General features: G+C 44.8%; 2 protein-coding genes across 6 annotated transcripts in view; both read right to left on the bottom strand.

The window, feature by feature from the left end:
* SVOPL (SVOP like) overlaps positions 1-5,860 on the bottom strand; it is a 30,601-nt gene extending 24,741 nt beyond the window's left edge. The window contains exons 1-4 of the mRNA XM_025198924.1: positions 5,778-5,860; positions 4,798-4,896; positions 3,470-3,541; positions 1,728-1,852 (exon numbers count right to left, since the gene is read on the bottom strand). Coding sequence (XP_025054709.1) covers positions 1,728-1,852; positions 3,470-3,541; positions 4,798-4,884 — 284 coding nt within the window. The 5' untranslated portion in view covers positions 4,885-4,896; positions 5,778-5,860. The remainder of the gene's footprint in view (positions 1-1,727; positions 1,853-3,469; positions 3,542-4,797; positions 4,897-5,777) is intronic.
* A 17,301-nt stretch (positions 5,861-23,161) lies between these two features.
* Positions 23,162-26,604, bottom strand: part of ATP6V0A4 (ATPase H+ transporting V0 subunit a4) — a 57,044-nt gene continuing 53,601 nt past the window's right edge. For 2 of the 5 annotated variants that reach the window (XM_006019556.3, XM_025198882.1), the window contains 2 exons: positions 25,830-26,001; positions 23,162-23,532 (listed from right to left, as the gene is read on the bottom strand). In XM_006019556.3, coding sequence (XP_006019618.1) covers positions 23,442-23,532; positions 25,830-26,001 — 263 coding nt within the window. In that variant the 3' untranslated portion in view covers positions 23,162-23,441. The other 3 variants (XR_003093034.1, XM_025198881.1, XM_025198883.1) reach the window with 3 other exon arrangements.

Genomic DNA, 26,604 nt, shown 5'->3' with positions numbered 1-26,604 from the left:
CTTAATAAAACATACACTTACTAACTATTTGAGTTGGTCTAAGAAGGATATCAGATTTACCAAAGAACCTTGTCTGTACACTTACTAATGCACTCATTAATATGTAATGTAAAGTATTGGTCCCATTCTTTTCTAGATTGCATAATTTTGGGGGGAATTGCTATATAAACCTCCAGTCAGATTGGCAAGGTTCAGTGAAATTGTGAAGTATTACCTTCAAGACAACATGGGAATTTTCCTTTAATTCCTGCTCATTCCTCCCCCACTTAAGAGGCCTCTTGCTGACTGTCTCTCTGTTGAGTTCCCTTTCCTCCACCTTGACAGTATATAGGGATCAGTATGTGGGAAGCCAAGTGTAATGCTATGGGATATATTATAATATTTTCTCACATAATATAACATGTCCCTTCCTCTTCCTTCCTCTTCCCCCTCCCACCCCCCCAAATCTTCTTTTTTGGAAGGCAGAATGTAGAAAAAAATGTTTTTTTTCAAAGTCATGGCCAACTGCGTGACAAATGGGAACATAGAGTGTCCAGGAAGTGTGGCACTCGGAAGTTCCTGGTGCCAGCTGCTTCATTCAGATTGCCTCTTGGCTTGCCACACTTCCTGGATACTCTATGTTTCTAGTTGGCTTACTCTGTATCACATAAAGTTAGGCCCTAGACACATTCAAGGGCAGTAGCAAAATGTTTAGTTCTATACTATAAGTACTTCTCTATATAAGTTCCTATAAATAAAGTGTTGTTTCCACATCACTAGCCTCATCAAGATACTATTGCAGCTCACTTGATGCCTCAGTCCAAGCTACGATGCTCAGCCAATAGCTACGGCATGTAGTGTCTCCAGGCAGGCTTCTTTTCCAACCCCACCCCTACCCCTCCCACCCTGAGCTTCCCCGCTTAAGACGTGCACTCTAATGTTGAAGGGCTACTTTGGAGAAAAAGATGTGTGTTATATCTGAGAAAAGATGGTAATCTGGACTTAAGTCTAGAAGAGCTAATGGCTCCTCAGGCCTATGAAATTTTAGCCTGAACCAGTCACAGGCTACCATGGCCTGACCTCTTACCCTATAGAACAGTATACAGGTTTCCCTTGCCAACCACGGTTTTGAGTATCCATGCTTAATACTCTATATGCCATTTTGGCTACCACGGTATACAGTTTTGAGTAACATGGTTTTCTGTGGTTGCACATCAGCCTGCCACCTGCTGTTTTTCCCATAAGCCTTTTGTCTTGCCAACCATGGTTTTGCCGAACACAGGAACTTTCAGGAACCTAACCCCAGCAGTTGTTAAGGGAAACCTGTACTTTAAAAGAATTACATTATTTTTAACAGACTAACAAAATCATTTCAAAGTAATTCATAGTCTGGGTGCTATGAGTTAACATCTCTTACAGATTGTTTCTCCTTTGAGTTTCATAATAGTGAAATTAATTTGATTATCAGTCACACCAATTGGAAAATTTCAATGAGATAAGCATTTTGACCCCCCAATTTTATTTTTTTTTGCTGTTTTCCTCACCACTTATCCCTTCTCCTACCCTCCCCATCCCTACACATACACACACACAATTTCAAAACATATTATCTACTTAATAAATGCCACTTAACCAGTCAAGTAGGACATAGGTAGCATTCAGACAACCTCTCCCTCATACCAGATGTTCTTGATTTTTATATACTTATTGCTGCCATGAGTGCCATAATGCTCGAAGTACAACTTTACCCTTGTGCATGGCCGGACACGCCACATCCCACCATGGCCCGGAGGAAAACAAACCAGATGTAGGATGGAGAAAATGATGTCAGCAAGGAGAAATAGGCCCCCCACAGGAAAGAGATCAGCAGAATCTGAAAGGGAGAGGTCAGAATGGAAAAAAAATTAAGCCCCAATCCAGGATATTGTCCTGTTCAAGAGAGCACTTTAAGCAGGTATTTGTTAGTAAAACAGAAATCAGCAGACCCCATTCAAACGTTCCAAGTGCAGGTGTCTGGGAGTCTGCTGAAATGAACAGCGGTGGGCAAACGCTTCTGCTTGGTAAGCACCACCTCCAGTTGAGCTGGCACAAAAAATTCCATAGTCTCATTCTTCCAAGCTGGCTTCTTAAAGCACCTGATCCAAAGCCAGCTGATGTCTCTACGGGTCTGTCTGCACCAGTTGGGGCCAACCTTTTTTTGGCAGATGTGTCACAAATTACCTGCCCACCCTTCCCAAGTGCCACTCTGATCCCCTTCCCCTGACCCGTCTGCTGCTCCCCCTTCTGCTCCCAGACCTGTGTTCCCAGCCTAATATTCTCCTCTGCTTTCTGCTTCCTGCTATATCTGCTGCTATGCTGCATGTTCCCTTCCCAGACTGCCACGTACAACTTTTGGCATGTGTCATGGGTTGGCAACCTTGATTTATACCATAGTGCCAGCATGTCTCCTGGCAGAAATGCTTCCAGACAGACCCAACTCAACTCTTCCTGTCCACAAATTTAAAACCTGGAAAGGCATCCATCAGAAGTGTCCCCCTAAGGCAGGGACAGGCAATTATTTCGGGTGGAGGACCGCTTACTGAGTTTTGGCAAGCCATTGAGGGCTGCATGACAGGGAGCCAGGGGCAGATAAATATTAATTTTCTAAATTTCTTAGGGGCCTCGCAGGCTGGATAGAATGGCCTGGTGGGCCGCATCTGGCCCGCGGGCTGCATTTTGCCCACCCCTGCCCTAAGGCTACTCAGAGATCTCAGTCTCTGGAGTACTTGTGAGTGGCCATTGGGTTAACCTTGGAGTGGCCTTACAACCACATTTCTAGGTTTGGAGCAGGAATGGGTGGGCTGGGCATGCTCAGGAGTGTCTCTGACTGGGCATACAGCTACCACAGTGCAAACTCATGCTACAAGTCTTTTAATGGGCTTTAGAGCAAGCTGAAGGGGAAACAAAAAGAGCCAAAGATCCACAGCTTTGCATCCAGTTGATGTTAATGTTACCTTGTTCATTTTTAAATGCTTCAACCTCCCACTACTCAACTACAGTACACAGTCTAGATTCCCTGTCACCAGTGTCTACATTCATAGAGCCTGGTTTCCCATCTTGAAAGGGGCCAGGGACCAGTCTCCTGGAAACACTTCTAATACTGGAAATACATGGGGTACAGAAGTGGGGTAGTAACTTTTTAATAGTTTGCACATCCTGTATTGGTGCTCACCATGTTCTATGTTTTTGGAGGCATAACTAGGGGCCCATGTTTGAAAAATCGCCCCAGATTGCATTCCAGTCCTGCCTGTGAGTCACTTTGTGTCCTTGGGCAAGGGTATGCAAAAATAACAACAGGGATGTTGAGAGGATTGTTTGGGTTATGCTTGTAAAGAGTATGGTACATCTCAAGAGTCACATAAAAGCCAATCTTATTGTTACAGTTTTCCTGTGAGATTGGCTTGAACACTTAATAGTAAGTAAAATGGAAAGTTTGAGAACACTCACTCACCTTCCAGCGACCGTACCTGTCAGCTAGCAATCCAAGGAGTATACTGAATATCATATAGCCAAAAAACACCATCTGTGAGGCAGCAAAACAACGCATAGTTAATTAGGTGGGGGTTCCCACACCTCAAACTTATTTGCTGCACTGCTCTTAAATTTGTGGTTGCTTCTGAAATAGAGGCACTAACAAGAGTGACCTGAGTCAGACACAAAGTCAGCATGCGCAGTTTTTAGAAGGTGCCTTCATCCAAACTGGCAGCCTCCCTCACTATTTCAGTTCTGATCCTCCTGATGAATGGTACCAAGCCTTTGGAAAGAAAATGGCTTAGGATGGAGTAACTGGACTCAGAAGATCTGGCTTCTAACCTTAGCTCTGTCACAAGTTTTCCCTGTGACCCAGGGCAAGTCACTCATTTTTTCTGGTGAGTGACAACAATTCCTTCCCTCAAAGGGCTGCTAGGAGATAGAGAATGCATTTGCACTGTGCAATTCAGTGCTGTGTAGAAATACGCAAGCTAACTTGGGTACAGAAGCAACATAACCACACTAGCATGGCACTTTGCCTAGGCTAATATATTCCACTTCTCAGCAGGGCTAGTAAGCCCCTGATGGACCACTACAGATCACCAGCACTACTTCTGGTACCTGAGCTGGCTCACTTGGGCTAGCTGAGGTGTCTCTGCTCAACCCTGCATTGTATTATGAAGACCTGCCATGAATTCATTAATGTCTATGGTATATTCAGACAATGCAAAGATGAGCCTTCAAAGCATCTATAAGTAAATATATAAAAACTGGGTGCTGGTTTTCTATTTAGGTGCTTATATGTAAGGGCCTAACCAACTCAAGGAGGCAGGTGGCCAATTTCATGGGCAGATTGCAGGGCTGACTGCCATTTTTGAGGGCTTATCATATGCCCCCCCATGCCTCTGATTGGCCAAGAGGCCCCAGTGGCCCTGTCCGCCTGTGTGCCAGCAGCTGCCCCCCCCGCTCTTTCCCCTGGTGGGCTGTGTGGCTGGGAGGACTGCTGGCTCCCACTGAGGAGCCAGCATTTTATTTTTAGTAAGTTTTTGTGTTTGTTTGGGGTTTGGGGTTTTTTTTGTTTTTTTTGGGGGGGGTCCATGGATTTCTCATAGATTGCCCAATTTTGCAATTTCCACAAAATCCATGAAGTTTCACTTTGAGTAGGTCCCTACTTATACGGCCCTCATTACCATTGCAGCTGAGCTGCCTCTGCTCTTGTAAAGTGTGCAATAAAACTAAACCAACAACCACGCCCCAACAATGGTAACAGAGAGGACAGGGTAAAGGGGGATGATGTGAGCCGCTCACCGTTGTCACTAAAGCCACCTGCCAGTCTTGAAGCTGCCACTCACAGCGGATGAGTGGAGAAACAACAGCTATTAGCATGATCTCCATGGCTTCAGCCACCTTGAGGAACAAATATACACATTAAGCAAGGGTGGGATCCAACCTCAGCAAAAGAGCAATGTTTCTTATGTGTTGGGAGAGAAAGTCCAGTCAGGCTAGGGCTGGAACCCAGGTGCTCTGGTATGTCAAGGACATTCATTTGGATAACTGGACAATCTGGATAATCATTCAAGGAGAATGTAAGGAATAGGGGATTGGCATCTCCTCCTTCCTCCCCCAAAACAGAGTATGTCAAAGCCTGTCTGCAGTACGCCTGATCTCCACTGACATAATGACTGGGAGTTCTAGGTCCTCCCTGCAGCATAAATATTGAGAGTAAAAATTCTCAGTATTATTGCCACTGATGTCCTGAACTCTCACAGGACAGAATCACTTACAAAGCAAGGTCAAGAGTGCAGGACCCAATCTTTATTGTCTTGCCTGAGAATCTCGGAAAAATGTGGCACCACAAGGAAGGCTTCTCACCTAATTTCTCATCTCTGGGTGGAGACTGAAAGACTCCTCCCCTGAAAAAGAGGCTCTGACCAAGTGGATTCAACATGGACAATGACAACCATTCTGTCCTCCGGACACTTTGAAAAGCAGATCACCTTGCTTAGGGCCACTTATGCACTTTGAAGCCTAACCCTATTTACTCATTTTTGAAAGACTAGGCCATCAAGTGCAATAATACTTCACTTTTTTAACATGCACAGTCCTGTCCCCCTCTCATAGCTGGCCTCAGCAGCAGAGACAAGAGTGTGCTGTTTACTCATAGCCAGTGAAGCCATTTCTTCAGCTCAAATGATAGCACCTTGTGCTAACAACAGCATTTGGTACTGTCTTGCTCCATATCCCTTGGGTCTAATGCTAGATGATAACAAGGGTATTTGTATGCTTACTTGTACTGTTTGCTAAACAATGAACAACCAGAAAGAGAGTGAAGCAGAATAAATGCTGGCTCCATTTCCCCCCTTGAGCCCATTAACTCAATGGTGAGTGAGATCTGAATCCACGCCACACAGTCCATGATTTCCGTTTCACAACAGCAGGCAGGATACTGAAAAGAGGACGGTTAGGATCAAGTTAGTAGATAGTAAAAACCTATGCCAGTGCTGCCCATAATCAGGAAAAGTGCTATATGAAACCTCCCAAACCCGATGGTTTCCACAGCTTCTTCCACTGTAAATGTCTTCTGCTCTAAACATTGGAGAGAGAAAGAGAAAGAGAGAGAGTTAGCAGTGAGATCAGGCCTCAGTAGGCTTTTGCAGAACAGAGTACCGGCTTGCTCTTGAGGGGCTATGTCATGTCAGGAGAGGGTCAGAAATGCTGCCTGCTACAAGCATACTTCATCAAATAAGCAGCACAAGGAATAAACTTAGGGCACAGAGGTCATGGTGACTGGATATTTCATGGATTAGATAAACTGTATAGCTAAGCAGCGAGAACGAAGAATGTACAATGGTCCAGGAAGAGCACACACCAACTGCTGAAGCTTCCTTAGCCTGACAGAGGGTTTTTGAACCCGAAACCTTGCTTAATAACTATTCTCCAACCATTTGGGTTGGTCTAATAAAAGATCAAATTCACCCAAGGAACCTTGTCTGCCTATGTCCTTAGACCAACACGGCTACAACCCAAACCCCTGCAATGGAAGGAAAAGCACTTTAATGACCATGGCCTTCATATGTTGGTTTTAGCTACTGTATGGGTGCATCTACACCAGATGCTACATTGCCATAGCAATGAGCTAGTGATGTAGCTCATTGCTATGGGGATGTAGCATGAGCAGGCTTGAACCATGACACTGCTGCTACTGCGCAGTAGCAATGAGTAGGGTTGGCGATGACCCATGCAGCACCAGGACTGAGCAGTTCCAGTTGTTACTGTGCCATCATTTAGTACTGGCTTTAGCTAAAGCATGTACTAAATGACTGTGCAGTAACAACTGTGCAGTCGGGCACATGTGTAGACACCCTAGGTATAGCAGCACTTAAAGGAGAATTGCCCAGCGATTAAGACACTAGCTTGGGATACAGACAACCTAGCTACCATTCCAAACTTTCCAACAAACTTCCCGTATGGCCTTGAGGAAAGTCACCTAGGGCCAGATTTGGGGGCCTAAAGTGGGAGTTTAGGCAGATTTCAGGCAATTACATTTGCAATCCTGAAACCCCCTACTCAGCTGTTCTTTGAAGTTGGAGACACCTAAACTCCAGAGACACCTTCCTATTAGACTTTAAAGCTCTCCAGGGACCCAGAGTTGCATCCCTACACACACCCAGAAATTCCCCAGTCTTGACAGGGATGAGCAGCTCAGCACATATCTGGTTGGCCTCCAGAAAGAAAGCATTACTCCATGTAAAACCTAGAAAGGCTTCATCTGGTATGCATTCTCAGAGCATGCTGAACCCTTGCAGACAGGACTGGGTTCCCCACAAAATGTAATGGCAGACAGCACTGCCTCACAGCTTTCTTTTGAAGTGAGCTGAAGGAGGAAGTGGTGGAGGTGGCCTCTTTCATGTGAAATCCTAAAGGTTAGAAGAGCGTAGGTTGTAGCCGTGTTGGTCTAAGGACATAGGCAGACAAGGTTCTTTGGGTGAATCTGATATCTTTTATTAGACCAACTTAAATAGTTGGAAAATTTTTTTAGCAAGCTTTTGGGTTTAAAAACCCTTCATAAGGCTGAGGAAGTCTCTGCAGTTGGTGTGTGCTCTTCCTGGATGGAATTAATACCTATTTAAGTCGGTCTACTAAAAGATATCAGATTCACCCGAAGAACCTTGTCTGCCTAGAGGTTAGAAAAGCATCTGCTTAGAAGTAGGAGGCCTGGGTTTAACTCCTTCCTCTCCTGGGAGGGGTCATCCCAGGTAGCTGACGTCCAATGAGAGTGCCTCTGGTTGCCAAGCTAGAAGTTATTCTGGGTTGAGTCAGTCCTATAGATGGGATAAATTAATTTAAAATTCACTGGACTGACAGAGAGGGAGACAGGGAGTGCAAAAGGTAACATATGACCCTATAGCCTAGCTGTCATAGCACTCACCCAAGAGCGAGAAGATCTGGATTCCTAAGGGCCTTAATGCTAACTTTGCTTCCTCATCTTCAGCATGAACATAGCACAGCTCAACAGTGGGCCCTAACTCTGCTTGGAGGAATTGCTTTAAACACAAAGCCTGTAAGAAAGGACTAATACTTGCCTGAAAGCTCTATTAGGGTAAAAAATCACTTGTTTAGTAGCTGTAACTGATTAGCCTCCCACATGAGGCAACTAGAGGGCTGGGTAATTCTTGCTCACCAAGTATACAGGGTCCATAAGGGTTGACTGCAGGAAGCCAGCCTGACTCTCAATGTAACCCTCCCTCCCAAGATGTGAAGACGTCTATCCATAGGCCAGCTCACATGAACCAACCTTTTTTGGGTTCTTGCCTCTCTGTGCCCATTTCCTCCAGTCCAATGTTACTTGTTGATTCTTTTGGTGTTTCGGCCATCTTCAAACCTCGGTGGTTTCCAGAATGTGATGAGAGGAAAGGCTCTGATTACGCTGCAAAGAAATCACAAAACTGTGTTAATAACAGGCCACAAAGCTGTTTCCAGTGTAAGGCTGGTGTTACTGAGGGCAGGCTCACCATGTTAGTTTTGGACAGCACTTACAGGAAGTGTCAAGGGTGTGGGGTTTCTTTTAATGCCACTTGCTATGTGACTAAACAGTTTAGGGGTGATGTCACAGGACACTTAATAAAGCTGCTAGAGGCAAGTAATCTACTCATATAACTCATTGTTTTATTAAGGGAAATCCAATGAATACCTTCAAGCATCAGGATATAGCAGAGGACCTATGATCAGGACTCCTACAGTCTTCTCCTGGATTGGTCACTAACTCTATTTGACCGTAACTATTCTGGGTCCAGTTTAGCTCACTTGTAAAATGGGTAGCCTAATGCTCACCTCAGGTTAATCGGCAAAGAGCTCTGAGATTCTCTAATGCAGGGACGCTCTGACCACAATAAGCAGTTAATCTTGTCAATGTCTTTTTTCTTTTTTCTTTGACTGTCTGCCTTGGGACCGTCTTTCTTGCCATCACAAATAGTGCAACATCATGTGCTCTGTGCTTTCTGTCTCTATCAACGTTAACTAACGTACCATAGTTTTCTTTCTTTTGAACTGGAATGTGTTTTGTCACAGTTCACCTAGGAACACATGTATTGTTTCAGTTCTTGGTTAACACTGGCTGCTCATGGTCTCTGGTCTAATTACACTCCTATTTGATGTTAAGTCTCTGCCTTTTGGGCTGCATATTCAGGTTCCTTCAAGGAAAGGAGCAATGAGGTAAGGAGGTGGTTGAGTGCATGAGTGCTGATGTTCTTCTTTCTTATGGTTGCACTAGGCTCCTCTGCAGCTGCTGTGAAGTGGAGTGCTGGTGGCCCTGTTCACAATGCATTAGCTAAGAGTGATCATAGTCTTTTGTATTCCCAAGATGATGACTTGTTTATCCTGCAGGCCACCCCAGGTGATGACTCTGCAAATGAGGTTACTAGACATGGACAGGCAGAGAGAGAATGAAAATAAAAATTCTCAATATTATTGCACATACTACTAACGCACCTCTGTCTCACATGATTTCGTATTTCCAGATATTAAATCCCAATCCTAGCAGGGGCCAGTTTCTCAATGCTGAGAGCTTGCATTCAGGATGCAGGGAAGAGAATGATGCTGGTCTTGTGGTAGATGCCTTTGAGATGAAATTCCCTTCTGCTTTTCTTGTGTCCTCGGAGACCCAAATTATGTTTCATTTTAGAAGCTAGCAGCATTGGTGCAACAGGCCAAGTTGATAACGAGGCTCTTGCTATCCTCCCTTCATCTATACAAAGGAGGGTCAATGGCCATCCTAATATTGCCCCCTGCAGTGACCAGCACCTTCAGCATGATCTGGAAGGACAGCCTCTCAGGGTGAAGAGAGCTACTCAGGTTGGGATTTTCAAAGTAGCCTAAGGGCATTAGACTTTCAAAACATCCTTGTGTCTGTAAAAATGGCACTGTACTTACACTGCAGGACTGCTGTAAGGCTTACTTACCATTTGTTAAGCTATTTGAGGAGGTAAAGAGCTCTGTAATTGCTAATTATTATTCTAACGTGCATTGAAATTAAGCCCAGCAGGTAGGAACATCCTGCCTGCGTATCAAAAGAGATTGCCCAGCTGTGTTCTTAAGCAGACTTTCTAAGCCCTTGGCGAACAACACAGCCAGTGTACTCTCTATGCAACCTAACCCCTCATTACGAAAGCAGCAAAACACAGTGTTATTGGTGTCACTCCTCAATGAAAATAAGATCAGAAGGTTCCTTTACAAAGATCCCCCAAAGCCAGATTTATCCCTCATCTCACATTCAACTGTCAGGGGCAGGATAGACACAGGCTGTGCTGCCGTTAGCGCTGACAGAGCAATTGCTTTTTACCCCAAACACCGCAACCCTTTTTTCCCCCTCCCCTGGACACTTCAAGACCAGCCAGAGCCTGATCTGCTAGTCAGGGAGATGAACTTAAAGATTGTCATTAACACTGCAAGGCTATAACTTCACCTACATTTGCAACTTGGTCCAACTTTCATTGACTTCACTGGAAGTCTCCACTTCTGCTTCATTGGGAGTTGAGCCTCAGAGGGCAATACTAGGGAAGTCAATCAGTTGCCCATTCACCCTCTCACACACAGAAGCAACCTACTCTTCCCACCCCAAGAAGACTATGGCAGAAAAGACACAACAGAGGAGAGAAATGTTAGCAGTGAGCTGAGCACTGCAAAGGAAAATGCAGGGAGGCAGATAAGGCAAATCAGAAAAGAAAATGGTCTGAAGAGTGATATCATCACCACGACGGTCCAGGATATATGTGAGAAGCAAGGGGGTTTTTTTGGCCGATAGCTTTAATCATTTCATTTTATAGTTGAGAGACATGTTAGCACTAATATCTGTCCTAACTACAGGGTAACCCAATAAGTGATAGCACTGAAAATACCTTTCTTTCTGAAAAGAGTGAGACAGAGTTTGGACAGAAAAAACAAACGACAACATTTTCTGGAGATGCAAAATTTCAGATCGGTTAGGTAAAAGGAACTGCAAACACTGAAAGAAACCAGACTTACAGTATTCATCCTGGATACATTCAAAATTAGGTCAACCCTGAATATTAAGGTAAGTGGATACCTAGTTTTAAGAAATGATAACTGGTTAATAGATGCCTTAATAAATAGCTAATCTGTTGTTCTAGATTAGGGGTCAGCTGCTACTTAGAGCAATGGTGCTTGCAACCCAACTGCCACCACCTGCTGCCAATCCCCCGCCACACTGCTCTGATCCTCTCCCTGCTCTGTGTGCCCCTCTGCTTGCCAGGTACCACCAGAAACCATGGCAAACATCAGCAGGGACTGGTGGCATGGGCACAGAGGAGGAGGTTTTAAGTGGCTGCTATAACATGTCCCCTTTAAATCACTGCATTAACATGGCCCATTAAATCACTGCTTTGAATCACATGGCTCTTTCAACTCAGCACCTCCTCACACCAAGCCAGACCTTCACAGGCTAGATCTGGCCTACAGGCCACAGGCTGCTGGCCCCTGTTTTGAATACAACAGATCAATGGGATGCTTATTCTTACACAGCTTATAACCATCTATAAACAACTTCCTCTGAGATACTTCCAACCGTCCATAGCATATACTGCTCCTGCTTGTAACACCTATTCATCGTTGTAAACCATATATAAAAGAAAACAATGTGATGCATGACGAAAAATAACTATCCAGAAGACCCATGGGAAGAACACAGTGCCTCGCAACATGCCTGAAATATCTTGTTTGCAACAATAAAGAGTAGATATGTGTCTTGTTCAGTTCCTAAGTCACTCTGTATAGACATTCTGCCCAAAGTGCCACATAGCTGTTGCACACCATTAAACAGCCCCTGCATCCCATAAAAAGAAGGTGGCTTTGCAGATATGAATGAAGCCATTCTGCTCTGTGTTTGGGGTGGCAGCTAAGCAACAGAAAATAATAAGCTAGGGAAGAGGAAAAAAGAAATGGAAGGTATTATGGAATATTTAGCTTGTGAGATAATAAGGGTCTGAAACAAACCCTGTGGAAGGAAAATCTCTTCCTGACTTCCACAAAGATAGGACTGAGTCTGAGGCAGTATTTTAGTATACTGTTTCCAACAGGAAGGTAGCATGGCATGACAGTTGGGCAAATCAGTGTATTTGAGGCTATGCTTACACTTCAGATTGAAGCTATGCCCGCAGCTTGGATAGAGATACTTGAGCTCACTGGTTAGTGGTATAGCTATAGTGGCATGGTCTCTAGCTGCCGAACACCCAGTCTCCCAGATTTAAGGCTAAGATGGGTAGGAAAACACAAGATGTAATCACATTTCTGGATTGCACACTAGACAGTCAGTCTCCACTTCTCCCACACTGACTGGATGCTTACCAGTCAACACCCTGATAGATCTTTCTCACTGCTGTATTGATGGTATGACAACACAGTGATCCACCTCACAGCTACAAAGGGCATGCCAGAAGAAGGGAAGTGCAGGTGATGAGCGATGAGAGTACCACTCTCTGTTCCACATACACCCCCTTTCCAACTTCTTTCCAAGAGGGATCTTGGGCTGCACATTTTATGATAGACACTACCTACCAGAAACACTTATGGTATTATATGCCCTACAATAGTGGCTGTATCTAAATACAAAGTAAAACCAGGGGAAATTTTCACCTATAGGTGGAAACTTCTAACAAGCCTTCTATTGGGTACTGCTAAAAGTGCAGCTGGCATGCCACAAATAGCAGCAAACTTGTCACCCTGGTACAACTGCTGTACTTTGTTGGGATGTTGCATCCCACTGTACTTTGTTGGGATGTTGCAAAAAACAGCTGTTTAATGTTCCTAGGTCATTTTGAAAATATTAGGTGCTGCATAAGTGAAACATTAACTAGCAGCAACAACAACAATAATAATGATGGTATGCTTTATCTGAAAGGACCAGCCTGAAGGATCAATTTAGTGGGACTGGTACAGAAATAAGAAAGAAAAGTTAAATGACCCACAATGGGATTAGTGGACAGATTCCTAAGCAGACAGCAATGGAGATCAAGTAGAAGGAATAGGAAATGGAGCAGTATTCATCAAACCTATTGCTAACATAGGCTCTGTTACAGCAAAATAACACAACCCTCTGTTTGTCATGTTCACACATTCAAAGCCACGCCATCCCTAAAACAAGGCTCATTTTCAGGGTTTTCTTTGAGTGAAACTTTCTTACCTTAGTAAGAATAGTGCAAATCTGGGAAATTGTTGTTTTCCCTCTTTTGGATATTTTAAAAATTCTGCTATTTTCCTCTTATTGCAGTCACTGCATTGCTGCTTTTGGGTCCAGCTTCTATAAATCAGCTTTCTTCATAGGCAGAAGGACATGCACCTCTCTTTCAACCTTTCAAGTCCAGCTTGTTTGAGTATTAAACAAAGGTTTTTGAAGGTGTTTCCTCCGCCTTCCGAGATGGATGACTGTGCTCTCTGTATCTTAAAAGGTCAATTTCCCTTTAACCCTCTGCCTACAGGATATATATTTTAAAGGAGGATTTTCCACTGAAATATGCAGGTTACTAACCCTGAGTTTCACCTCCTCTACAACAAAACCTCACCTGTCTCCTCTTAAAAGGGCAACACCACTTCAAACTCTTGACAGAATGACAAGCTTTGTAAAAGGAGCCAGGCCTTAACATAATGATAGTGTGTGCGTGATTTCAGCCAGCTCACCAGAGTGTGTAAGACCCATTCATGTATACTTCCAGTTTAATAGAAGCACTGTGCCCTTCAGTCTGAATTTATAACTCAACAGGTAGGGGAGGGCTATTACTTGGTGTTATGCCATTGCCTGACTGTCTCTAACAAGAGCAATTAAGGAAGGAACGAAGGAAAGAACCCATCACACAATATGTTTAAGATTAGGATGGGGGTGAGTTCCAAATTACAGTCAATATTTGACTGAGATGAGTTTCTCACTGCAGTAGAGCAGTGCCTGTTCTTGAAGTACTTAGAAAAAAATCAATGAAATTCATAGATTCATAGATGTTGGGGGCTGGAAGGGACCTTACAAGATCATCAGGTCCAGGCCCCCTGCACTTGAGCAGGCAAGACAAGATAGGCCAAGGTCTGTTACAGAGACACATGGTACAGTTGTCCAAGGTCACATAAGAAGTCACTGTCAGAGCCTGTGAACTCTGCTCTTGTCTTGAGTCCTTGCATAGGACCCTTATCTGCAAGATAGGCTAGGAGAAAATTACCCAAATAAGGAACAAGAAAAATCAGTGAGGTTAGGCAAAAGGAGAACCTATTTTGTAGGCAAGCTGTAAATCATATCTGCTCCTTAGAGACATATCATTGCATTTTTACAACTACAAAAAGTCAGTAGATAACAGGTCACCAGGCCTACTAAGTCTTCCCAATCTAGTGTCAGTGTCAACCTGTAAAGATGTGTGCAGTGGAGCCCCTCAGGGCTCAGTTCTGGGGCCGATGCTGTTCAACATCTTCATCAGTGATCTGGATGAGGGGGTGGGAAGCACCCTGTCCAAATTCATGGATGACACAAAAATACAGGGTGAAGCTAACACCCTGGAGAGGAGGAACCAGATCCAGGCTGACCTAGACAGGTTGGGGAAGTAGGCAGAGAGCAACAGGATGCAATTCAATAAGGACAAGTGCAAGGTTCTGCACCTAGGGAGAAAGAACTGCCATCATACCTATAGGCTGGGGGGGTGACCTTCTCAGCACCACTGAGGCAGAAAGAGATCTTGGAGTCACTGTTGCCTCCAGGATGAACCTGAGTCGTCAATGTGATGAACCAGTCAGCAGAGCCAATTGCACCTTGTCTTGCACCTGTAGGTGCTTCACAAATAGGTCCAGGGAGGTGATTCTCCCTCTCTATGTGGCACTGGTCAGGCCACAGACGGAGTATGTGTCCAGTAATGGATGCTGCAATGCAGGCGGGATGCAGACAACCTGGAGAGGGTCCAAAGAAGAGCCGTTCATCTGATTAGAGACCTGCAGGGAAGGCCCTACAAGGAAAGGCTAAGGGATCTTAACCTCTTCAGCCTCCAAGAGAAGGCTCTCCCCATAAGGGGAGAGCAACATGAAGTAGGAGACTATCTGTTTACCAGGGCACCCCCTGGAACAACAAAGAACAATGACCATAGGGTATTGGAGAGTAGGTTTAGACAGGACATTAGAAAAAAGTTCTTCTGCCAGGATCTGGAATGGGCTTCCAAGGGAGGTGGTGCTCGCCCCATCCTTGGGGGTCTTCAAAAGGAGACTGGACAGGCACCTGGCTGGGCTCACATGACCCCAGGTTTGGTGACCCTTTTTCTTGCCTGCCACGGGCAAGGAGTACGACTAGATGGCCCACTGAGGTCCCTTTCGACCCTAGAACCTATGAATCTAGATGAAGCCACTTTATCGGGTCTATGTAATGGACAATGAGGATAGGGCACTGAATCAACAAGATGGAGAAGAAAATATGGAAAGAACATGTTGTTCTGAATGGGGCAAAGGGGAAATTATAACAATAACATTGCATATATTAAAATAGTAAATTCATAGTAAATAAGTCATCTCTGGGCTTTGCCTCACCAGTGTCTATGTGCGAAAGAAGAAAGTAGGCAACCAGCTGACAGTGAAGTGACAGAAGGAGAGAGAAACGGTGCTTGGAGCATTTCCATGGTGCTGCTGAGATTGTTGCTGAGAAGCAGCACACCCCGACTACCTGCCTTTGCTCTGCACACACCACACCCAGAAAGGAGGGGGTGAGGCTGCCCTTGAGATGCCCGCACTGTGTTCTGGATTGCTGCCTCCAGTATTCTTGATGACAGCAGCAGCTGCAGTAGCAGAGGGCATCCCCACCACAGCTTCCCCTGCTCAAACCTTTGGGTTTAGTATGTGGGAAGTGGGAGCAGGTGGGCAGGGTGGAAATTCAGGCCTGGTGTTGTCAGACTGCCTCTAAAAGAACATAGCGCTAGGCTAATAGATCCTTAGAAGTTAAGCCTGGATGTCTCAACAACACTCCTGTGTAACACAGGAGCCACGTGTTTCCTGCCGCATCTAGCCCACCAGCTTCCAGCTGAATTAGAGGATCTCTTTTAGAAATATATTGCCATTTGACTGAGCAACTCGAGGGGTGTATTTAGATGACCCAAGGCAGTCCTGTGCATACAGAGACACCCAAGCTAAGGTTTGCACATGGTAGAAGTAGTGTAGCTGCATGAGTATGGAGCTGGGTCTGGACTAGTGAGCTCTATTGAGCAGAATGGCATATTAGTCCATGTGCCGCACTGAGCCAATGTGGCTATGCCACTGCCAGCTCTAGAGCCCACTGACGCAGAGCTAGCTGGGGTGTCTCTACATGGTGCTGCCTTGCACCAAATACACTCCAGTAGGAAAGCCAGAGCTTTCATAACCAACCCAAGATACCTCAACACAGCTGTGAAGAGACAGTCCAAGTAATGAAGAAGCCACCACTATCCCGTAGGCAGCTGTTTGGAAGAGTAATCCTAATTCTGACAAACATGCACCTTTGTTCCAGGCTGAATTCCTCTGGCTGTTTCTAGCCGTTCCACATCTTATTAGGACCTTGCTGACTAATCAGTACCTTTTCCCATTTTAACTACTTAACAATTGTCATTGAGTCTTCTCTTCCCTATTACATAAGGGAGCTAAATCCTGGCTGTCCATATTCCGAGGGGCCAGAGGCCACCAGCGCCCCGGCCACACACTGTAGGGACCTCAGCCTCCCAGCAACATGCTGTATGCACCATACACCATGCTATGTGCCCCTTCTTCCCACCATGGGTGCAATCCTGCTGCACCATGCTGGTGCCTCCAAGCCACACTGTGTCATGTGGGGCCCCCACCATGCCATCTAGCAGGCAACCCCCACTGAGCCATACCTGGACCTCCCCCCCCGTGCTATAAGGGGTTCCTTGAGTCTCCCATTGCCCTAACCACAGGGTGGTCCCTCAGTCCTGCAGGACACACTGCCCCACCCCATGCCCAGGGCTGGGGCTGGCAGTGGAAGCTGGAGAAAAGAAGGGGTAGACCACAATCTGGCAGCAGGATTGCAATGGGTGGGAGCAGTGCCTGGACTGAGAACCCAAGAGTGGCAGGTTAACTCTTTGGGGACTGTATGTATCCCATGGGCTGCCAGTTGAACAGCCCTAAGCTAATTAACTGAACTTAAGCCTCTTACTATAGAGGCCTTTTTTCAGGACACTGAATTATTCTTTTGCTTCTTTTCCCAACCTTCCCTAAGTTTTCAACCTGCTTTTTGAAATGTCACTGCCAGATCCACACAAGTGTTGCAGCAGTGGCCTTGTCAAAACATTTAAATCCCAAGCTTCTCAAAGGGTGAGGAAAGCATTTGCCTTAATCAAACATACAGCATCACATGGTATTATATTCTTCTTTTCACTTTTCAGTATCAGCTGCTGCTTGGTATTGGATTGGTATAATCCAAACTTTGCAAAACAGTTATAGCACAACTGAGACCTTTTACATTAAGATCACAGAATGATGTGGAAGTTTCATGTACAAAAACAATGAAACCTGGCCATAATTCTATGAAACTCGCAACCAGAACAGGTCCCTGAATAATTTCAATGGAGTATTATTACAGATTTTATCCTATCATGGCTCTCCAATTCTTAGGATGATCTTCTGGGTTAGTAGGCAAGTTAGTCAAATTAACATGGTGGTATGCTGTTTCACATCCAGTGGCTAAGCCATATACAGAGGTTTGGGGTGGGGCTGCTATTGCAGCCAAATTAACATGACTACACTAGTTTTTTAGCTCAAGTAGTGCAGGGTTGCCTTTTTCGATCCAGAGCTTTTGGATTCATTCCCCACAAATCAACCATCTGAGGATGATCCTATTACCATATATAAAGGCATTTAGAGAGAACATGAATTATTATTATCCTGATACACGGAAAAATTGTGAGGAGACTGGCTACAGGAACAGCAGATGAAACAGCTGAATCACTATGAGCCATTAGTTTTTAGATTAAGGTGGGAACAAGCCATGTAGGTACTTCATCCACCAAGCAAATAGAGGCATAACTGTCTGAAGAAAAACTAGAAAACTAGAGAAGGAAAAAAATTATGATGCTTGTAACTGTATTGAGCTGGTGTTGGATAACAAGTGATTAAGGGTCACATGAACTAAAACATGTGGCATGACTGCATATTAGTTCTGCTCATGTAGACAAAATACCTGATGCTGATAGTTATTTTAAAAAGGTAATGATGCTAAATAAGACTCCTATAATGCCTGGGGATTCATAGTGAGAGATGTTTCATAATTTTAAGCATCTGTAATGTAGCAGTTACAAACATTTCAAGAGGCCCTTTTAGCCCTTTGAGGCAGGGTATTATTCTGCAAAACAGATGAGCAGAAGAATGTTACTTGAACAGATAGTTCCTAGAATATGGGCCTACCAAATTATTTCAAGGAAGTATGGGAGAAATTAATTCAGTCAGAAAATGACTGGATAGTTTGTATAATGCCTTGAGTCCTGGCTGGATCAAAAAGTTACATAGTGGGCAAATCTAGACATTAAATCAATTAGATGCAATAAACTCTGGCACAATCTGCAATGGAGTTTATTGCTCCTGGGCACAGTGTTTACACATGCACCTGGGATCATAGCACATTGAGCCAGGGCAGGGGGCCCAAAGAGTTTGCCTGCCAGCCTGGGGCTGCTCCTACCTGGCTCAACTTGCTGCAGCAGGGCTGGCTGGTATATAAAGGTGCTATAGTGTGGGGCTAGCCAGCAGGCAGCCCTACATAGTGCCCTCATGCCCCTGCCTGCTCTAGTCACTGTCTACATATGTGCTGTGGCAGAATAAATAACTCTGCCGTAGACTAGTACTCGCATTGGGCAATACATTCCTAGAGTACAGTTAATTAGCTTACTCTGGCCGAATAGCACCACTCGTGTAAACAGTGGTGCTTTACTGCAGAGTTAATTAGGCAACTTGGCTAGAAGCATCTCATGTAGATGCATCCAGTATATATCCATAGAGCACCAATGATAGATGCAGTGCACGTTGAGATGAAGGCTAGAGGGAAATAATTGGTACAACCCAGCCCCCCCCCCAAGCATGACTGAGAACTGATGATGTACAAAACAACCCAGCTGCGCTCCAGGTTTGGGCAACTGATGGCTTCTTGGTTCTTTTCTGCCTGCTGACTTATAATTCTGTAAGCAAAAGTGATGAAGTATTAGCCTAAGGTTTTCTTAAGTAAGTTTGTAAGCTAAGCACACACTGTGTCCATCACTTAACAAAGGTGATGACCAGAAGACACTACAGAAGACATTTGGATACTACGGTGCTGGGAATCAATAAAATTGGAAAGGGTGAAATAGGCCTTTTTATTATAATATAATGAGGGACATGTTCTTTTGCTCCTTCGTTCCATGCCTACAGCAAGCAGAAGAAGGAAGGATACAGCTGGTTTGGCAACCACAGGCAAGCAGGAAAGGAAACATAACACTGAGACTATTCTGGATAAACAGACAAAACAGAATTGAAGGAACTGGGCAATTGCCTGAAAGACAACAAACTCAAACCAGCGATGCACACAGTAACATTAGCCACAAAGGAACAAGTGTTTGGATCATGGTGATCTGAATGGACTCTGCCATTACTATAATCCACGCTTCAGTACTGGCAACTAGTATGGAAAAACATGGGAACAAAGCTTCAGGGGTGCCACTGTGTCAGTGTGTGTAGGGGGACAGGAGGTCTCTGCGTCATGCTACGGCAGCCTGAGTTTGCCTTGAAAGCAGAAAGCAAAGTCAGCTAGGATGACTGATCCATGAGGTTTTCTTTGGCAGTGAGCCCTAAGGGGCCAAGTGAGGCTGGAAGGCTGCAGTTGCCAGAAGTCTGTGCTGTTTGGTTTGAAGCAAATTTGGCCCTTACGGAAATGCACCATACTACTAGTGATGGAAACTTGCTTCTCTACAAGCTGGACAGACTGTGGTCAGCAATACATCCAGATTCGCTGACAGGCCATAACTTTGTACTGGAAGGATCACTTTTGGGATAATAGTAGTTTACCTGCCTCAGCATTAGACTGCTAGGCTAAACCAGACTGCATGATGCTTGATATTTGCTCAGCACCCCATGACAACACAGAACTCAAATCATCCCGCTATCCCATTACCATGATCCAAGGTAATGGGTGGACAGGGTAAAACCCTGGGCATGAAGGCAATCATTTCTTGTGAAGGTCTGATGGTTCAGAGCTGCACAGTTTTGCTAAGTGAAGGTTGCTTTGCAGGCTGCTAGACCTGGGGGGAAGGCAGTAGTAATGATCATAATGAGTGAGCAAAGAATCAGCAAGGATTTCAGAATTTGGGGTTAAAGATTACTATTCAATAATTATCAGCTTCCCCAGGTCCATCCAGGTCAGGTGGCCACCTACATCCCACTAAATAGAGAAACCAAAGTGGTTTAGAAATGTCTCTCATGTAAAGCCCATGATCAATCCTCAGGGACCAGCCATTACTTTAAAAGACTCTTCTCACAAAAACTCCAGTTGTGCATGGTGGTCCACCTCCACCTAGAGATGCATTTTTATGGTCGTCATCAATATTGTGTACTACTATTGGACCCCCCACCCCGACACACTGAAGATATGGTGTAGACATGCCCTTAGGGATAAAGCCTATTTAGTGACTCACCCAAGGTCACACAAAAGCCTGTAGCAGAGCCCAGACCTGACATTGGATCCCTTGAGTTGAAATACAGTACCCAGGTCACTAAGCAGTCCTCCCTGCTTTAACTTACCCAAATCTTGTTTGCTTTCCCCATTTAAGATAAAAATTCAAAGCAAAAACACAAGGAAGCTGTGTGGGAAAAAAAAAAGATATTCCATTTCAGATAATCTTCTTCGCAGTTACATCTGACTGCCTGGAGAGGAGCCATGAAGATAAAATAGATGTTTGTGCAGATAAATTCACCTGCCTGTTTTCTCATAAAGTAAATTGTTTTCTCTGTTTGCCGACACACCTAATCAGATCCTTGCCTTACTTTCAAAGGGCTATTTCCCCACCCTGCACTTCTGCCAGTAAACAAAACTTGAATAAAAAACCAAGTATTATTATGAATGTTGATAATCCATAGACAATGTCACAACTTACTGTGTGTATGTATGCACATGAGTGTGCATGTGCAAGGCAGATGGATTTAGTCAACCATAAAACATGTAACTCTCAAATAGGCAGGAGAAGCAGGTTCTCCTTGCCCTGTTCAAGCCTAGAAAATGTTGCATCCTGGCTCCTGTGTTTGAAGGGCCAGACACAATTCCAGCCCACCATGTCTCTGGGCTCCACCAGCTTCTGCAGAATTGAAATTCCAATTTAAACAAAATCTCCTACTCCTCTGGTACCAAGGAAACATTCCAGAAATGACCTGATGCTGTGTTGTCTTCCTGAGACTGCAACACAGGAAATCAAATATAGCAACTGTGACCGAGGCGGTGATTTCCCCTGTTTCTCTCGACAGGATGTTTATTCTCAAGCCTGATTATAGCAATTTACATGTCTGCATTGTTAGCTATTTCACTGAGTATTTTTCTAGCAACTTTCAGTATTTGCATATCTTCTGTGTACTCGAATATCAAGAAAGAGAAATATGGATGAGGTCTATTTGCTCACCAACCATTGCAAGATTTTCCTTCACAACTTCATCAGAATCTCTTGATAGAAAAATACAACAGCATCCTTGACAGTACACCCACATTTATAGAAGAAAAATCTTCATGATTAATATGATTCCATTTAATGCTAATGAGGTTAGCAATAAACTAAGATTTGGTGAAAGAAGGACATATCAAATACACTGAGGCCTCTGACACGCATTACACTTAAGGTGTAACTCATTAAATCTGTCTTAAGTAGTGACCAGGCCAACAATTTGTTTAATTAATGGTGTAATAAAAATCAAGATTAAGCAGCGAAGCGATTACATAAAATATGACCAGTAACTTTGTCACTCCTTGCTATCAAACTTTTAATTGAATGTATGGCCAGTGCTCCCAGCACTCCTGTTTGCTCTGGAGGCTGGGAGCAGGTCAGCTGATTGGGGGCCCAGTTGGGGAAGCTCACTGTGCTCATCCCCTGAACCTCAATCAGTTGATGGAGCTCCCAGCCATGGGTGCACTAGGTGCTCCACTACAGCTGGAAGCTCTGATCACTGACAGGGTCCTAGCTGGGGGAGCTCAGGGTGCGCACCTACAGCTGAGAGCCCCATCAGTGACCAAGCTTCCAGCTGCAGGGGGACACCATGCACTCCCGTGGCTGGGAGCTCTGCCAGCTGATGGGGATCTCAGCCACAGAGGCGATGACTGCCGGTGCAGGGTGAGCCCCACAATCTTGATTCCAGGCTCCTCCTGCGCCAGCAATCTGGTGTGATGGGATCAATGCTGAATCCCACAATCACGACTCCTGCCATACATATGTGGCAGGACAGGAGGCATAATTGTTGGGATCCTGCACCAGATCCCATCAAGCCTTCTTTTTAACATCTGTCAGAGGCTTAAGATGAAGGGTTACACTGAAGTGTCTGAAGAGGCATAAGCTTTTGTAGGCCACCTTCATCAGCTATTATAAGGTGTCATTCTGCCCTGCCCTGCTCTATGCCTAACTTCAGAGGCAACACAGCTAACAGCTTTTCTGTATTAATGTGCCTGCTCTTCTCGTTCATTATGCATTAGCATTCTTTGCACAGTCTACTTTAACAATCTATTTTAAAATTAAAACAGAAGTCACCATTTTACATGTGGATTTTCCATAGGAAAACAAGTCAACAATGAAAGAAAAAAAGTGGTTGTGAGTCTGCAGCTGGACTGTGCTATTATTTAAATGACAGACTTAACACTCTTCTAAAGTGACGCTGTATGAGAAAGTCTGAAGTCCAGCAGTTATAAACTCTGGAACAAATCCGATAATAGCAGGTTTGTTGCAGTAAAGTACCTACATAAATATAGGCTTGTGGTACTGCATTCTTCTCAGTCGTTTTGAATCATGCTTGTATAGTTGGTGTGCTAAGTGAAGTGAAATCTGGCAAGCAGCTTAATCGCATGTAAATGACACCTGATCACCCTTGGGGCTAAGTCTAAATCAATACATTTTCTTTGGAAAACAATGTATCACAAGGCAGGACAGAGAAAGGGGAAGAGCACATGTGAACTTATTATGAATAATTTATTCATTTCAAAACATCACAATTCCTCTATTTTTAAGCAAACAGGAGAGAGGTGACTCCAAAAAATTTGTAGAGTTAGATACTTGGCATTGACTTGGATAACCATTCCAATTAACTAGGTGCACTATGAAATTCACATTCAAGAGAATTCAGCATTCAACATGGTAATAACATTAAGAAGAAAGTAAAATGAAAGATCTGGGGAACTAAAGATCTGTGTGTGCTGAGTTGCCTTTATTCTTCAATTCTTTATTCTGCCTTTATTCTTCTGTTCCATTTATGATATCATAGAAGGAGAAAGGAGAAAACTTATAGCCTGCCCCCACGTAAAACTTGTTCTGGAACTCCACCCTAATGAGGAAAAATAAACAGCAGTTAAATTGGCACAGTAATGAACTTACACAGTATAATGTGTTGGGGGGTGGGGGGGTAGAAGAAGGAGAAAGGATCATTCTAAAAATCAAGCAGGGAAGTAGAAACAGCACTACTAGGGAGACCAGGAGCTGGACACGACTCAAGGTTGGGAGTCAGAAACTCACATGAGTTTCTAGTGATCTCTGAAGCATTGGGATGTGGATATGTTCTAGGTCAGCAGTCAAGTTGGGATTTTCCAGGGTCTAATGTGTGGCATAATGGAAGCCAGCCAGCCATCATGCCATTAGCAACTGCATTTTAGAAGAGAAAGAAGAACTCTCAGCATAATACATTTCCATCTCCCTTGCTTGCTGGGAGGAGGAAGAAAGGCAGGTGCTTGAAAAAGACAAATGCTCGAGCTGCAGAGTGACTTCACAAGTACTACCCAGCTGTATAGGGCCTTCCACAAGTCAATCTGAAATGCTGTTAACGGGCACAATCGGCAGTATCTGGAAAGCAATGGAAACTACTTAACAACTATGAGATCTTTAATAACCATCAGGGAGCACTGATATATTAAACAGGGTCTGCAACCTGGGGAAACCCTGTGGGACAGCTGGGGCGGGGGGGGCTGCAGGCTCTGAGAAGGGGCAGGAGCTGGGCATAAGAGTTTTACCCAGTCCCCAGCTGCTGCTACCATGGTCACACACACTCTGCCCTCCTCGTCTCCTGTGAGCAGCAGCAGCAGTGTAGTGTCCATGCCGCGGCTGCCATAGCTGCAAGAGCAACACTGTGGGACTGCTCTTGCTGTGGGGCGTGAACTCCATGGGCATGGGAGATGATTTTGGTGCCCTTCTTAAAGTCGGTGCATGGGGCTGGTGCCCCTCTCACCCTCCCCTAGGTATGCTACTGTCAGATGTGGCCAAGTTCCCTCCACTGTACAGTACAACAATCTGGGATAACAGACTTTTCAGCTTCCCAGTGTCCAGCCAGTATCAAGTGACTCCAAGCCTTTCAACCTTGTCTTGTTGACAGCATTATGTGGTTAGTGATGGATTGTCACAAGATAGGAAGTACCCAGCAACAACACTTAAAAATGCCCTCCAAGGTTGGTTTGGGGGGAGTTTTTTCCTCCAGTTGGTTTTACTTTATGCATCAGTGCTAGGGTATGTCTACACTGCAGGGCAGTATAAACAGATCTGAACTATCTTTTAAACTAGCTAGCTCAGGTACTGCTGGCAGCTTAGCTGTGCAGTGTAGAGATCAGTCTGCATTTACTACCCAACTGACTGACTTCCCCAGTTTCTCAGACAGGTTTTGTATTCTGTGCTGACTTCCATGCTACCATGGTTAGACTTCCATTGGTACCCGAGTGAGGTAGTAGAAGGTTTATACAGTCTTATACAACAGTGAGGCCACATCCAGACAAACATGGCCATGTGGTCTGCGGCACCACATACCACATGTTCAGCTGCTCTCCGCACTGCAAGGGAGCAGCATGGGGGTGACCTCTGGGTATCCAGGGGTCAAAAAAGCTTGCTCAAAAAAAAATAAAGAGGAGTGGTGCGCATGGGGGCAGTGTATGCTGCTCAAAACCGGAGCCTGACCAGACAGAGCCATGCTACGGCTACCAGCCAGGCTCTGAGTGGCAGGTTCACTGCTGCTGCAGTCCCAGGAGGCCCCCAGGACCCCAGGTAAGGCTGCTGGGGCCAGTCCAGTGCTGGCCCCAGCCTCCGCTACCCCACCCTGGGGTAACCTGCCATGTGCCAGAGTGTGAATGGCATGGACGTTCCCCAGGGACAACCAGCTGAGGCACAAGGTGCACCACCACTAGCTGTCCAAGGGGAACCAAACATCCATAGTCATCTGGACAGGGCCTGAGTGCATATCAGATATACCTTAAGTACTTAGAATTCAGAGTGAAGCTGCAATCATAAGATCTTAAAGAAATGTCTTAATCACCCAAGTCAAAGTAGCACTGTGGCCCTTTACCTGCAGAAATTGGATTGCAAATATGAACTTTGTCCTGACTGACATGAGTTTGGTGGTCTCAGATTAATCAGAAGTGGATATTTCTGCATAGTGTGTGACTTGTGCACCTAGCAGTCAGACCCAGAACTACTAATGGCACACAATGGTTTGGGATAGGTCCAAGGCACAGAAACAGAGGTGTAAATAAAAACCATTCTGTAACAAAATCTATGGTGGCCCCATCTCCATGGCCTTGGGTACCCTTTTCTCCCTGAAATTGCAATGAGAAAGACATTTGGAGAATCTTCTTTTACAGAACTTACCAGTGAAGGCGCAGTGCATGGAGGAATGCAGAGAGACCCTCCATGACAAGCAGAATGGCTATTGTCAGAACTGCGAAGACAGCAAAGATGACAAAGACCACAATAAGTCCTCCCCAGCCGCTACTGCTGAGTCCCACACTCATCACCATGGTCCAGAGGACTTCAGATAATTCTGCAGTGCAGGTAAAGGAAAGAAAAAGAATGGAGCTGAGCAACAGTTGTGGACAGTTCAGTAGCTACTGTGATAACAATCAATCATCGGCTTAGTGGGTAGATTGGAGAATGCAATACTAAAGCCAAAAAGAATCCATCTTTTGCGCAAGGTAAGATGTCCTTTAGAGCTGATATCTTAACATTGTCTGGAGGTCAGGAACACCCCATATAAAAAAAGGGGAACACACGTTGGTGATCAAGATGAATGCAAAATGCTCAAGACAACTAGATTCCTCTTGGAATGTGACTGACAGGAGGGACCCAGGCAGCTACATGGCCACCGATTCGTACCACTGTGATAGGAAGACATGGAAGCTTCTGCAAGAAGGCTGCTTGGATTTCCCTGGGGGGCTCTGACAGGTACAGCTATAATTATTCATTACAGCTCTCCAAAGGAGCACAGAGCAAGTCTTAAATGGGTGCAAATGAGAGCTCCAGAGCTCCACTGGGGTCAGTAGAGCTAAACTTAGGCTGCAAACAGATGTCGCCTTTGGGCCACCCTGAAACTTCTTGTGGCATAACCAACCACAAGCAAACAGACATCTTTTTGTTCCTGGGGTGC

Source organism: Alligator sinensis, unplaced genomic scaffold (assembly GCF_000455745.1).
Source record: "Alligator sinensis unplaced genomic scaffold, ASM45574v1 scaffold74_2, whole genome shotgun sequence".
Classification (NCBI taxonomy): domain Eukaryota; kingdom Metazoa; phylum Chordata; order Crocodylia; family Alligatoridae; genus Alligator; species Alligator sinensis.
This window is presented reverse-complemented; position numbering and strand designations above follow the sequence as displayed.